This window comes from Littorina saxatilis, linkage group LG10, assembly GCF_037325665.1.
Source record: "Littorina saxatilis isolate snail1 linkage group LG10, US_GU_Lsax_2.0, whole genome shotgun sequence".
Taxonomy (NCBI): Eukaryota; Metazoa; Mollusca; class Gastropoda; order Littorinimorpha; family Littorinidae; genus Littorina; species Littorina saxatilis.
The window spans coordinates 185,189-200,354 of NC_090254.1; the positions used below are offsets into that span (position 1 = coordinate 185,189).

Genomic DNA, 15,166 nt, shown 5'->3' on the forward strand with positions numbered 1-15,166 from the left:
ACACGGGTCACTAGGCCCTCGCCTGTAACAGCGGTCAGTTTTTATCACAATACACGGGTCACTAGGCCCTCGCCTGTAACAGCGGTCAGTTTTTATCACAAGATACACGGGTCACTAGGCCCTCGCCTGTAACAGTAGTCAGTTTTTATCACAAGATACACGGGTCACTAGGCCCTCGCCTGTAACAGCGGTCAGTGTTTATCACAAGATACACAGGTCACTAGGCCCTCGCCTGTAACAGCGGTCAGTTTTTATCACGATACACGGGTCACTAGGCCCTCGCCTGTAACAGCGGTCAGTTTTTATCACGATACACGGGTCACTAGACCCTCGCCTGTAACAGCGGTCAGTTTTTATCACACGATACACGGGTCACTAGGCCCTCGCCTGTAACAGCGGTCAGTTTTTATCACGATACACGGGTCACTAGACCCTCGCCTGTAACAGCGGTCAGTGTTTTATCACGATACACAGGTCACTAGGCCCTCGCCTGTAACAGTGGTCAGTTTTTATCACAAGATACACGGGTCACTAGGCCCTCGCCTGTAACAGCGGTCAGTTTTTATCACAAGATACACGGGTCACTAGGCCCTCGCCTGTAACAGCGGTCAGTTTTTATCACAAGATACACGGGTCACTAGGCCCTCGCCTGTAACAGCGGTCAGTTTTTATCACAAGATACACGGGTCACTAGGCCCTCGCCTGAAACGTGGAGACACATCTTGTACCCTGACTGCTTCATTTGTAAAGTAGAAACAATCAACTGTTGTTTGGCTCATGTGACCGAGACCTTTTGCTACTTTAATTTTCCCCTTTATTTCAACAAGAAGAGCAAACGCTCGATCGAGTCACTTTCGCAGTTCTGAATATTATATGAGGCATCAGATGGACAGGAAGAAATTGCTATTCACAACAGAATGAGTCACGTTCACATAAAATTTGAGCCCGGTCACTTTTATAGTTTCCGAGAAAAGCCCAACGTTAAGTTGTGTGTTGCCGAACAGAAAAGGCTAGTTATCTCCCTTGTTTTTCTGATAACGTTCGTAAAAGGCTACAGATGTAAATACTTTGATGTAAAGAATAATCCTACAAAGTTTCAATCACATCCGATGAACTTTGTCAAAGATATAAAATGTCTATTTTTTCCTTTGACGCTGACCTGTGACCTTGAAAAAGGTCAAAGGTCAACGAAACCACCGTTAAAGTGTAGAGGTCATTGGAGGTCACGACTAAACAAAATATGAGCCCGATCGCTTTGATAGTTTCCGAGAAAAGTCCAACGTTAAGGTGGTGTCTACGGACGGCCGGCCGGACGGCCGGCCGGCCGGACAGACTAACACTGACCGATTACATAGAGTCACTTTTTCTCAAGTGACTCAAAAACTGTTAATTTTGGAGACAAGCCGCTAGCTAGTCAGTGGCTCATAATGTCACATTGGAAAACATGCTTCACTGTTTTAAAGAGAAACAACTCTTTCACGACCAAAACAAACACAACAAAGTTATTTCCGTCATTATCCCATTTTGTAGTCTAATTGAAAGTGATGACAACTTTGTACAGTGACAGCAGACTTTCCACTGACAAGTCGGCAACAGCGACAACTAACTGTCGTTCTGTGGCTATAGAGAGAGAGAGAGAGAGAGAGAGAGAGTGGGGGGGGGGGGAGATGTAGACTGTAAAAGTTGATAGACTGTGGCCTGTAAAGTCACCAACGCTGCATGTTGAAACTTGACACTCGTATGCACACAGTAGAGGTTGGGTGAAAGAAGAGGCATTGTAAGTACAGCAAGGTATCAGCTCCAAACGCACTGTCTTGTACAACACACACACCCTATCTAAAGCCACACTGCCTTGTACAACACACACACCCTATCTAAAGCCACACTGCCTTGTACAAGACAGTGTACCCTAACACACACACCCTATCTAAAGCCACACTGCCTTGTACAACACACACACCCTATCTAAAGCCACACTGCCGTGTACAAAACACACACCCTATCTAAACCCACACTGCCGTGTACAACACACACACACACACTATCTAAAGCCACACTGTCTTGCATGAAGGCATAACCTTCGAAGCAACTTCTACCTCAAGCTTGGCAATAACCAGTGAAAAGAAAGAAACATCCAAAACGCTGAACTTAGGACAGTGCACTGACCTTTTAAGACCTCCACAAATCTGAGCAAATCAGGTCTTACCATGGTAGCTGTCTTACAATGGTAGCTGTCTGTCTTACCATGGTAGCTGTCTTACAATGGTAGCTGTCTTACAATGGTAGCTGTCTTACAATGGTAGCTGTCTGTCTTACCATGGTAGCTGTCTTACAATGGTAGCTGTCTTACCATGGTAGCGGTCTTACCATGGTAGCTGTCTTACCATGGTAGCTGTCTTACCATGGTAGCTGTCTTACAATGGTACCTGTCTAACAATGGTAGCTGTCTTACAATGGTAGCTGTCTTACCATGGTAGCGGTCTTACCATGGTAGCTGTCTTACCATGGTAGCTGTCTTACCATGGTAGCTGTCTTACAATGGTACCTGTCTAACAATGGTAGCTGTCTTACAATGGGAGCGATCTTACAATGGTAGCTGTCTTACAATGGTAGCTGTCTTACAATGGTAGCGGTCTTACAATGGTAGCTGTCTTACAATGGTAGCTGTCTTACATTACAATGGTAGCTGTCTGTCTTACAATGGTAGCTGTCTTACAATGGTAGCTGTCTTACCATGGTAGCTGTCTTACAATGGTAGCTGTCTTACAATGGTAGCTGTCTTACATTACAATGGTAGCTGTCTGTCTTACAATGGTAGCTGTCTTACAATGGTAGCGGTCTTACAATGGTAGCTGTCTTACAATGGGAGCGATCTTACAATGGTAGCGGTCTTACAATGGGAGCGATCTTACAATGGTAGCGGTCTTACAATGGTAGCGGTCTTACAATGGTAGCTGTCTTACATTACAATGGTAGCTGTCTGTCTTACAATGGTAGCGGTCTTACAATGGTAGCTGTCTTACAATGGTAGCAGTCTTACAATGGTAGAGGTCTTACAATGGTAGCTGTCTGTCTTACAATGGTAGCTGTCTTACAATGGTAGCTGTCTTACAATGGTAGCTGTCTTACAATGGTAGCTGTCTTACAATGGTAGCGGTCTTACAATGGTAGCTGTCTGTCTTAAAATGGTAGCGGTCTTACAATGGTAGCTGTCTTACAATGGTAGCGGTCTTACAATGGTAGCTGTCTGTCTTACAATGGTAGCGTTCTTACAATGGTAGCTGTCTTACAATGGTAGCGGTCTTACAATGGTAGCTGTCTGTCTTACAATGGTAGCTGTCTTACAATGGTAGCTCTCTTACAATGGTACCTGTCTTACAATGGTAGCTGTCTTACAATGGTAGCTGTCTTACAATGGTAGCTGTCTTACATTACAATGGTAGCTGTCTTACAATTATTATATATGAAGTCTTATATTGCGCGCGTATCTCCAGACTCGGACTCAAGGCGCAGGGATCTATTTATGCCGTGTAAGATGGAATTTTTTACACAATACATCACGCATTCACATCAGCCAGCAGATCGCAGCCACTTCGGCGCATATCCTACTTTTCACGGCCTATTATTCCAAGTCACACGAGTATTTTGGTGGACATTTTTGGCTCACGTAAGTGTAGCCTATGCGATCATAACTTTGTCTGTCTGTGCGTGCGTGTGTGTGTGCGTGTGTGTGTGTGTGTTTGTGCGTGTGTATGTCTGTGGTAGAAACTTTAACATTTCGTCATTTCAAGACGTCACATTATGGCGTAAGAGGGTTAGACGTTACGCGTCTCGGTCATTGTTATTTTGAGCGGGCCAAGACTATTTGGCAGTCGTGTCCCTGTAAGTAGGCTACATGCAGACAGACAGATCTAGATCTAGTGTCTCACTTTCTTGCACAGTTTCACCTATGCTTACTGTGTGTGTGTGTGTGTATGTGTGACGGAGTGATTGAGTTTGTGTTACTGTTTGTCGATTTCTTACGTAAGCCTTGAAGGCTTCGCCTCTTGTTATCTATGCCTATACAATTTTGCCAGGAAAAACCCTTTTGTCAATCGTGGGATCTTTAACGTGCACACCCCAATGTAGTGTACACGAAGGGACCTCGGTTTTTCGTCTCATCCGAAAGACTAGCACTTGAACCCACCAACTAGGTTAGGAAAGGGGGGAGAAAATTGCTAACGCCCTGACGCAGGGTCGAACTCGCAACCTCTCGCTTCTGAGCGCAAGTGCGTTACCACTCGACCACCCTACAATGGTAGCTGTCTTACAATGGTAGCTGTCTGTCTTACAATCGTAGCGGTCTTACAATGGTAGCTGTCTGTCTTACAATGGTAGCTGTCTGTCTGACAATGGTAGCTGTCTGTCTGACAATGGTAGCTGTCTTACAATGGTAGCTGTCTTACCATGGTAGAGGTCTTACAATGGTAGCTGTCTGCCTTACAATGGTAGCGGTCTTACAATGGTAGCTGTCTGCCTTACAATGGTAGCTGTCTGCCTTACAATGGTAGCTGTCTGCCTTACAATGGTAGCGGCCTTACAATGGTAGCTGTCTGTCTTACAATGGTAGCTGTCTGTCTTACAATGGTAGCTGTTTTACAATGGTAGCTGTCTGTCTTACAATGGTAGCTGTCTTACAATGGTAGCTGTCTTACAATGGTAGCTGTCTTACAATGGTAGCTGTCTTACAATGGTAGCAGTCTTACAATGGTAGCTGTCTGTCTTACAATGGTAGCTGTCTTACAATGGTAGCTGCCTGTCTTACAATGGTAGCTGTCTTACAATGGTAGCTGTCTGTCTTACAATGGTAGCTGTCTTACAATGATAGAGGTCTTACAATGGTAGCGGTCTTACAATGGTAGAGGTCTTACAATGGTAGAGGTCTTACAATGGTAGAGGTCTTACAATGGTAGCTGTCTTACAATGGTAGCTGTCTTACAATGGTAGAGGTCTTACAATGGTAGCTGTCTTACAATGGTAGCTGTCTTACAATGGTAGCTGTCTTACAATGGTAGAGGTCTTACAATGGTAGAGGTCTTACAATGGTAGCTGTCTTACAATGGTAGCTGTCTTACAAGAGTAGAGGTCTTACAATGGTAGTGGTCTTACAATATTAGAGGTCTTACAATGGTAGCTGTCTTACAATGGTAGAGGTCTTACAATGGTAGAGGTCTTACAATGGTAGCTGTCTTACAATGGTAGCGGTCTTACATAGGTAGAGGTCTTACAATGGTAGAGGTCTTACAATGGTAGCTGTCTTACAATGGTAGCTGTCTTACAATGGTAGCTGTCTTACAATAGTAGAGGTCTTACAATGGTAGTGGTCTTACAATATGAGAGGTCTTACAATGGTAGCTGTCTTACAATGGTAGAGGTCTTACAATGGTAGAGGTCTTACAATGGTAGCTGTCTTACAATGGTAGCTGTCTTACAATGGTAGCTGTCTTACAATGGTAGAGGTCTTACAATGGTAGAGGTCTTACAATGGTAGCTGTCTTACAATGGTAGCTGTCTTACAATGGTAGAGGTCTTACAATGGTAGCTGTCTTACAATGGTAGAGGTCTTACAATGGTAGCTGTCTTACAAGGGTAGCTGTCTTACAACGGTAGCTGTCTTACAACGGTAGCTGTCTTACAACGGTAGAGGTCTTACAATGGTAGCTGTCTTACAATGGTAGAGGTCTTACAATGGTAGCTGTCTTACAATGGTAGCTGTCTTACAATGGTAGAGGTCTTACAATGGTAGCTGTCTTACAATGGTAGAGGTCTTACAATGGTAGCTGTCTTACAATGGTAGAGGTCTTACAATGGTAGAGGTCTTACAATGGTAGCTGTCTTACAATGGTAGCTGTCTTACAATGGTAGAGGTCTTACAATGGTAGCTGTCTTACAATGGTAGAGGTCTTACAATGGTAGAGGTCTTACAATGGTAGCTGTCTTACAATGGTAGCTGTCTTACAATGGTAGCTGTCTTACAATGGTAGAGGTCTTACAATGGTAGCTGTCTTACAATGGTAGAGGTCTTACAATGGTAGAGGTCTTACAATGGTAGCTGTCTTACAATGGTAGAGGTCTTACAATGGTAGAGGTCTTACAATGGTAGCTGTCTTACAATGGTAGAGGTCTTACAATGGTAGAGGTCTTACAATGGTAGAGGTCTTACAATGGTAGCTGTCTTACAATGGTAGCTGTCTTACAATGGTAGCTGTCTTACAATGGTAGAGGTCTTACAATGGTAGAGGTCTTACAATGGTAGAGGTCTTACAATGGTAGAGGTCTTACAATGGTAGCTGTCTTACAATGGTAGCTGTCTTACAATGGTAGAGGTCTTACAATGGTAGCTGTCTTACAATGGTAGCTGTCTTACAATGGTAGAGGTCTTACAATGGTAGAGGTCTTACAATGGTAGCTGCAGACCTGTTTACCCCTAAAACTGTACAATGAGTGACCTACCTGCCAGGCGACGCCCATCTTGGCAATCTCTCGGCCAGACAGACCCTCGGCGATGGCGGCGATCTCGCTGCACTTGGCTCCGTAGTCAAACTGACCCACCTTCAGACGCCTGCAACACGACATTGGTCAGTTTTTATCACAAGATCCTCCCTCTCCCTCTCTCAACTCACACCTCCCTCTCTCTTTCTCAACTCCCCCTCCCTCTCCCTCTATCTCTGATGGTAACCATTGTGTTTTATTTTGACTTGATCGGACCCACTGACTTTGAGTGACCATTGTGTTTTAATTGACTTGGTCGACGGACCCGTGTGACCGTGTGACCATAGCGATCAAAGTGCCTTTATTAGTTACACTTGCACGCTGAATGTTTTATTATGTTTTTACCGACAGCCATTGCTAGTGATTTTAATTAGCTGCTGCCGTATTTCTTGAGTTGTTCTTGCTTATTTGCTTTAATTCTTTGTTTGAAGTTTTCGTGTATTCCTTCTTCTTGTGTTTGATAATGCTGCATGTTGGTCATTTAAATGTTTACCATCTAGATGCCAAAGTACAAGACATATGCAATTTTCTACACAGCGCAACCCCCGTGTACCACTTATACGGCATCACCGAATCACGCTTACACGACAGCATCCCCGATACCCGCATCCGTATCCCTGAGTATGACGTCATACGTCGTGATTCCCGTCGTACGGGTGAAAATGGCATCGCTGCTTACATCCACTCTTCCATTGTTCAATACACGCGTAGAAGACCTGACTTAGAACACAAAGACATTGAATGCATGTGGCTAGAGTTTAAACTAAAGGAAACAGCCCCTTCTACTCTTGTTTGTTTTCTTTACAGAAACCCTTCTGCCATTGGTGACTGGTACGATGACCTTATCGAGATGATAGATACAGTGTATAAATGTAAACCTCACGCAGACATCCTGTTACTCGGGGACTTTAATATTGACTTATTAAAACCTCAGCCTCGATGGGATGGGATTGTATCATCACTAGGTTTCAAGCAGCTTATAACTTTACCTACTAGAGTCACAGAAACTTCATCTACTTTGCTTGATCACATCTACTCAAACAACCACTCCTCAGTACTAAATGCTTCACTCGCAGATCTTAGCATTAGTGATCATTCTCCAATATTCTGTAGTAAAACCACTAAAATGCCAAAATCAAATCATAAAGGTCACACAGTCATATCTTTTCGATCCTTTAAAAATTTTGATCGTGATTCCTTCCTGTCCGATCTCAACGTAGCACGATTTGACCAAGTTTTCAACCACACGGTCCCTGATCAAGCATTAGAATGTTGGTATGACACCCTACTACCTATAATAAACAAGCACGCACCTATAAAGAAAATGAGAGTAAAACATCCTAAACTTCCACCCTGGATGTCCAATAAAATAACTGAAGCCATGGATCAGCGTGACCTGTTAAAAAAAGCTAAACAGTTCCAAGATTATAAAACAGCTAGAAATAGGTTAAAAAACATGGTTCGTGACTCAAAGAAAGCTTACTTTAATAAACTCGTTGAGAATAACCGGGATATCTCGCAGATCTGGCGTGCACTAAATTCACTCATCAGAGGTTCCACCTCTAACTCCACCCAGATCCCCCGTCACTTAACGCCAGACATCTTTAACTCTCACTTTTCGTCTGTAGCTACCTCTCTTAGCAACCCTGACAATGCCTCTCCCAACAACTCTGACAATCTATCCCTCTACTGCAAACAAAAGACGGCGAATAAAGCACCCTTTCAAATCCCACCCATTGCAGTGCACGAATTAGGACGACTGATTTCACAACTTCAGAACAAAAAATCTTCAGGACCTGATGAAATCAGCAACCACTTATTAAAACTCTCCCTTCCTTACACAGTTGACTCTCTCACATATATCTTTAATCTCTGCATACAGCGCAACACCTTTCCGCAAGCACTAAAGAAAGCTAAAGTTATTCCTCTCCCCAAATCCAAAAACACTTCTGATATTAGCAACTACCGCCCTATTTCCTTACTCTCAGTACTATCAAAGCTTCTTGAAAGACATATTCACATTAATCTCACAAAATACATGGACCGTTTGGCCCTTTTCCACCCCTTGCAGTCTGGTTTCCGCAGTAACCACTCATGTTCTACTGCGCTCTCGCTTTTGACAGACAAATGTCTGTCAGCCATAAATTCCTCCCAGCTCTCTGGGGTCGTATACTTAGATTTTTCTAAGGCCTTTGACCTCGTTGATCATAAAATTCTCCTCAACAAATTATCACTATATCTCAATGGATCTGACTCTCTGTCTTTCTTTCAGTCTTTCCTTGAAAACCGATCGCAACAAGTCTATGTACATGGTGCGTACTCAAGAGAGGAGTCCGTGTTATATGGAGTACCCCAGGGCTCTGTCTTAGGTCCTATTCTTTTCTGTATTTACGTTAATGACCTTCCACTTCACTTCTCTGACAACTCAGTAGAATGCCACATGCTCGCTGATGACACAACACTACGGACACAAAATAGACGTCTTGAAAATATTCAACAATCTCTTCAGCACACCCTTAGAGACATCTCACAATGGTGCTCTGAAAACAACATGGTCCTAAACCCTCTGAAATCTAAATCAATGGTAATTACAACGCGCCAGAAGCATCAGTTGTCCCCCCTCTCACTAGATCTCACCATCAACGGAAACTCAATAGAAAAGGTTAGCGAACACAAACTGCTAGGCGTGATTATCGATGATAAGCTTAGGTGGCATTCCCACATTGAACATCTGTGTAAACGCGTTTCAAGAAATTTATTCCTACTTTCAAAACTTCAGTCAGTCATAACTTTAGACGCCCGAAAAATGTTCTACAACGCCCACATCAAACCTCACATTGATTATGCCTCTGTCATCTGGGATGGCTGTAGTGATGCATTATTCAAAACTATAAATTCTCGTCATCGTAGGTCAGCTAAACTCATTCTGCCTGACCCATCACTAACTACTGACGCAAAACTGACAGCCCTCAATATACCTCAACTTAAACAACAGCTTTTATTTAATAAATCAGTTTTCATGCACAAGATCCTACATGACCAAGCACCCGAATATCTAACTCACTTGTTTCAATCAACACCTTCTCGGTATTCCACTTTCAAGCATAATCTGGCCTGCCCGAAGCCACGCATTGACATATTTAAAACTAGTCTTTCATACTCGGGAGCTTATGTCTGGAACTCCCTACCTACATGCTTAAAATCGACCAGTAACCTTAAAACATTCAAAACACATCTGCAAAAATACATTCAAACATCACTTTAATGTAATGTGCCTGGTTGCTCAAACGTATGTGTGCCTTTTATCCTTCTGAAAATGTGCATGTATGTGTCTTGCGTCAACTTGGTGTGATAAGAATACATTCTCGTGTATTACTCCTTCTAGTATCTAAGATAGTATTACTGCATTTTATATTGGCATGGTGATTCCTTCATAATCTAAGATGGTATATATTAGGTCATGAACGTTGTTTTTTTGTTTGTTTTTTTTTTAAACTTTGCTACCTGATCCTTTATTTGGTTAGTGTGTCGTGTTATGTTGGCTTGCCTTATAAGTTAGTTGATCTTCTGTGTGTGTGTGTGCGTGTGCGTGTGCGTGTATATATATGTGTGTGTGTGTGTGTTCTGATAATGTATGGTTGTATATCTGTATATCACATGTCGATAAAAAATGATCTTATTCTTATATTACTATTATTGCGTGTGTCTGCGTTTCATCATAAAAAGTTTGTTCCTATGTATTCCCATTTCGATTATAACCATTTTGCTTAGATCAGGACTAGCTGTAAGAAAGGTCCTACGGACCTAATGCTATCTTTCCTGTAATAAAGTTCAAGTTCAAGTTCAAGTTCAAGTTCTCAACTCCCCCCTCCCTCTATCTCTCTCTCTCAACTCCCCCCTCCCTCTATCTCTCTCTCTCAACTCCCCCCTCTCTCTCTCTCTCAACTCCCCACTCCCTCTAAACCCTAACTCAACTCCCCCTCTCTCTCTCTCTCAACTCGCCCCTCCCTCTCTCTCTCTCAACTCCCCCCTCCCTCTCTCTCTCTCAACTCCCCCCTCCCTCCCTCTCTCTCTTAACTCCCCCTCCCTCTCTCTCTCAACTCCCCCCTCCCTCTCTCTCTCTCTCAACTCGCCCCTCCCCCTCTCTCTCTCTCAACTCCCCCCTCCCTCTCTCTCTCTCAACTCCCCCCTCCCTCCCTCTCTCTCTTAACTCCCCCTCCCTCTCTCTCTCAACTCCCCCCTCCCTCTCTCTCTCTCTCAACTCCCCCCTCCCTCCCTCTCTCTCTCTCAACTCCCCCTCTCTCTCTCTCTCTCTCCTCCCTCTCTCTCTCTCCTCCCCCTCCCTCTCTCCTCCCCCTCCCTCGCTCTCTCTCAACTCCCCCCTCCCTCTATCTCTCTCTCTCAACTCCCCCCTCCCTCTCTCTCTCTCCTCCCTCTCTCTCTCTCCTCCCCCTCCCTCGCTCTCTCAACTCCCCCTCCCTCTCTCAACTCCCCCCTCCCTCTATCTCTCTCTCTCAAATCCCCCCTCCCTCTTTCTCAACGTCCCCCTCCCTCTCTCTCTCTCAACTCCCCCTCCCTCTCTCTCAACTCCCCCCTCCCTCTATCTCTCTCTCTCAACTCCCCCTCCCTCTCTCTCTCTCCCTCCTCCCTCTCCTCCCCCTCCCTCGCTCTCTCTCTCCCAACTCCCCCCTCCCTCTCACTCTCTCCTCCACCCTCCCTCTATCTCTCAACTCCCCCCTCCCTCTCTCTCTCTCAACTCAACTCCCCCTCCCTCTCTCTCAACTCCCCCCTCCCTCTCTCTCTCTCTCAACTCCCCCTCTCTCTCAACTCGCCCCTCTCTCTCAACTCCCCCCTCCCTCTCTCTCTCTCTCAACTCCCCCCTCTCTCTCTCTCTCTCTCAACTCGCCCCTCCCTCTCTCTCTCTCTCAACTCCCCCTCCCTCTCTCTCAACTCCCCCCTCCCTCTATCTCTCTCTCTCAACTCCCCCATCCCACTCCCCCTCCCTCTCTCTCCTCCCCCCTCCCTCTCACTCTCTACTCCCCCCTCCCCCTCTCTTCCCCCCTCCCTCTCCCTCTCTCTCTCGACTCCCCCCTCATCCTCTCTTCCCCCCTCCCTCTTTCTCTCCTCCCCCCTCCCCCTCTCTTCCCCCCTCCCTCTCTCTCTCTCTCTCCTCCCCCCTCCCTCTCTCTCTCTCCTCCCCCCTCCCTCTCTCTCTCTCTCCTCCCCCCTCCCTCTCTCTCTCTCTCCTCCCCCCTCCCCCTCTCTCTCTCTCCTCCCCCTCCCTCTCTCTCTCTCTCCTCCCCCCTCCCTCTCTCTCTCAACTCCCCCCTCCCCCTCTCTTCCCCCCTCCCTCCCTCTCTCAACTCACCCCTTTCCTTGTGTGGCGGGCTCCAGGACATACTTCTCAAAGTACTGGCGCACCATGCGCTCTCTCTCCTCCAGGCCGGGCGGGTCAAACTCAACCATCTCGTCAAGACGGTCGTTGACGGCCCAGTCAAACTGCTCCGGCTGATTACTGGCCAGTACTAACATGAACCTGACCACAGATTATATCATTATAGTATTATTATAGCGAGACGGTAAAACACACACATTTATAGTGAGACAATACGACACACACAGATATATAGCTGCCAACTTTCTGACAATGAAATTCCTGTGGGGGTCAGGGGGCAACGCCCCCTGAAGCTGAAGATTTTTTGTAAATGAAGGTGCCAAAATTGCTTTTTTTCTGCTATATTATGATCAAAATTGACATTTATTTAACAAATAACAGTCATGTTATAACTAATAATTCCATGAAAAAAAAAAATGTTGAAGATACTTGCTCAGGTGCTGCATTTGGCTTTTGTTGTTTTCGCCTTCAAAGTATTTGCGAAACACGACGTGATCTTTGGCGCCTGTTTCACAGCAGTAGCAGTCGACTGCTTCACATTGCCGCAATGCTTGGCGGAGGCAGCATGGAGCTCGATGTCTTTTTTCCCACCATGTCCGATGTTGATGTCACATCGACAAGGTTTACAGAACGCGTGGTGTTCCCCCTTATCTGACTTGTCGATAAAGTCATAGTTAGCCTTGTACTGTGGTAAAAACCTCACTTTAGCCTTTGGTTTTTTGTCTTTTGGTGTTGTTTTTGGCGGCATGTTGGAAGGCAAAACCGGAAAGATCGAGGCACAACTTATTTTCCGCACATGCGCACGCCAACGTGGCTGGTCTCGGTTAACCAGAGCGTCTTTTCACCGGTTTGTTCCCCGAAAAAGAGGCTGCTTACACAAAGTATGTTAGAAATTTCGATTTTCGGGAAAATCGAACACATTTCGGGATTTCGTGACGGATTTAAAACATCGGGAGATTCCCGAAAAATTCGGGAGGGTTGGCAGCTATGCAGATATATAGTGAGACAGTAAGACACACACACATATATAGTGAGACAGTAAGACACACACACATATATAGTGAGACAGTAAGACACACACACATATATAGTGAGACAGTAAGACACACACACATATATAGTGAGACAGTAAGACACACACACATATATATAGTGAGACAGTAAGACACACACACATATATAGTGAGACAGTAAGACACACACACATTATATAGTGAGACAGTAAGACACACACACATATATTTTTTGTTTGTTTGTTTATTTGTTGCTTAACGTCCAGCCGACTACGCAGAGCCATATCAGGACGAGGAAGGGGGGGATGAAGGGGGCCACTTGTCAAGCGATTCCTGTTTACAAATGCACTAACCCATTACTTGTGTCCCAGCAGGCTTTAGTAAAACTAAATTAATACCTACTGGAAGATTACCAGTTTCCAGTATGTTCAAATAGGCTTAACCTATCTACTGCTGGACTTACATCAGAACACTAACAGATTAAACTATACATGAATCGCGAGACAAGCGGCAAGAGAAGAGATTTTTGGAAAAAATACAGGTGAATGAGCAAGAAGGCAGAAAAAAGAAAAGAATTCATGAAGAAAAAGAGAGCATGACAGGAAAGAGGAACCAAAAATCTACCTAACAGCAAACTAGAAAGCTCCTGCGGTTCCAAAAACAGGAGGGGCCTTTAATTTCATAACCGCAGTGCCCCACTGCGGGAACACACATATATAGTGAGACAGTAAGACACACATACATATTATAAAGTGAGACAGTAAGACACACACATATATGGGACTTTTTCAAAAAATGCATAAAAAACCTGTCTTTTGACTTTAAAATTTTATAAATTCAAAAATGTTCATCCTACTTATCTGAAAATTGGAAGTGCTTAAGTTCAATGTCCTCCGGACCTTAAAGTATACTCATTTGCCCGTTTTATTGTATTTTTCTGTTAATTATAGTAAGTTATCATGTGTAAGGGGGGGTCAAAATGCATGTCCCCTCGACATTAGCAAAATTTCACACCTCTGTAAAACGCACAGACAATTTTTTTTTATCATTTTGTTTGTTGGTTTATGTTTATCCCGTCATTATCTCAAGATAACAAAAACAAAATATCGATACAATCAGTAGTTTTGTTCTCCCAATTTTTTAAAAGTAAAAATTGCATGTCCAAGAGGTTTTGGTCCTTGCAGTTACCAGGAACCAAAATACGCAATAAAAACGGAATGCTCCCTGCTTTTCAAATGTGGTTTTCTTTACAAAAGAGTTCCAAGACGCGGAAAGCTGTGTGCAATCAGGTGGGTACATTGGATCACTTTTAGGCAATGAAATATGATTTTCATCAGGTCAAGGTGAAGGATGTTTAGCTTAACAGTTATGTGCAGTTACTGGGGTTTTCCATTACACTAATTAACAAAAACATTTTGAATAATTTGCATTTTAATCGCCCATAGATTTACTTTCACATGGCGTCAAGGACGCCATGTTTTTTTGATGACAGGGAGTGATTATTATTTGAAAATAATGAATTCGTCTGTGCAGTTACTTTCTGTGCAGTTACTTTCTATGCAGTTACCTGCCAGAGAAGTAACTGCATGGACCTATTTAGTAACTGCACTGAGACATCATGGTAACTGCATTGAAATGCTTGTAGATTGCATACCATTTTTATTCTATATTCTGTATTATGGACAGCCAATTATACAAAAGGGATGGAAAACCAACCAGCATAAATATAGGTATTATATAAAGTCTTATTCAAAATAAAGTAATTTACTTTACTCAGGAACTGCTACAAGTTTCCTGGTAACTGCACTGACGAGTCAGGTAACTGTACAGATCTATTTTAGTAACTGCAGAGAATTTGTCAAAATATGTTATTTATTTATTTTACTTTTTTTTTCAAGTGACAAAAAATACACCCTTGTTGTTGTAAGGATACGGTGCCACATTATTATGGTGGTGATGTTCCAAGTGAAAAGACAGTGGTGAATCATATTTTTCAATAAAGGTTTTACAAAGACAGTGGCAATGAAGATTTTCAAAGACAGTGATGACTCATTTTATGTTCCAATGAAGGTTTCTAAATAGAGTGGTGAATTATTTTATGTTCTAAGTGAAAAGACACTTGATTTAATGTTAAAGAATCAGTTGTTCCATTTCATGTTTTTTTTACAACTGACTCAGTTAATTAAATACGCTAGACAAAATGGGCCAAAGAAAGAGCCTATACTTT

General features: G+C 43.7%; 1 protein-coding gene across 1 annotated transcript in view; it reads right to left on the reverse strand.

The window, feature by feature from the left end:
* Positions 1-15,166, reverse strand: part of LOC138977916 (ATPase family AAA domain-containing protein 3-like) — a 73,862-nt gene that overhangs the window by 1,395 nt on the left and 57,301 nt on the right. The window contains exons 13-14 of the mRNA XM_070350520.1: positions 11,900-12,067; positions 6,493-6,601 (exon numbers count right to left, since the gene is read on the reverse strand). Of these exons, the coding sequence (XP_070206621.1) occupies positions 6,493-6,601; positions 11,900-12,067 (277 nt within the window). The remainder of the gene's footprint in view (positions 1-6,492; positions 6,602-11,899; positions 12,068-15,166) is intronic.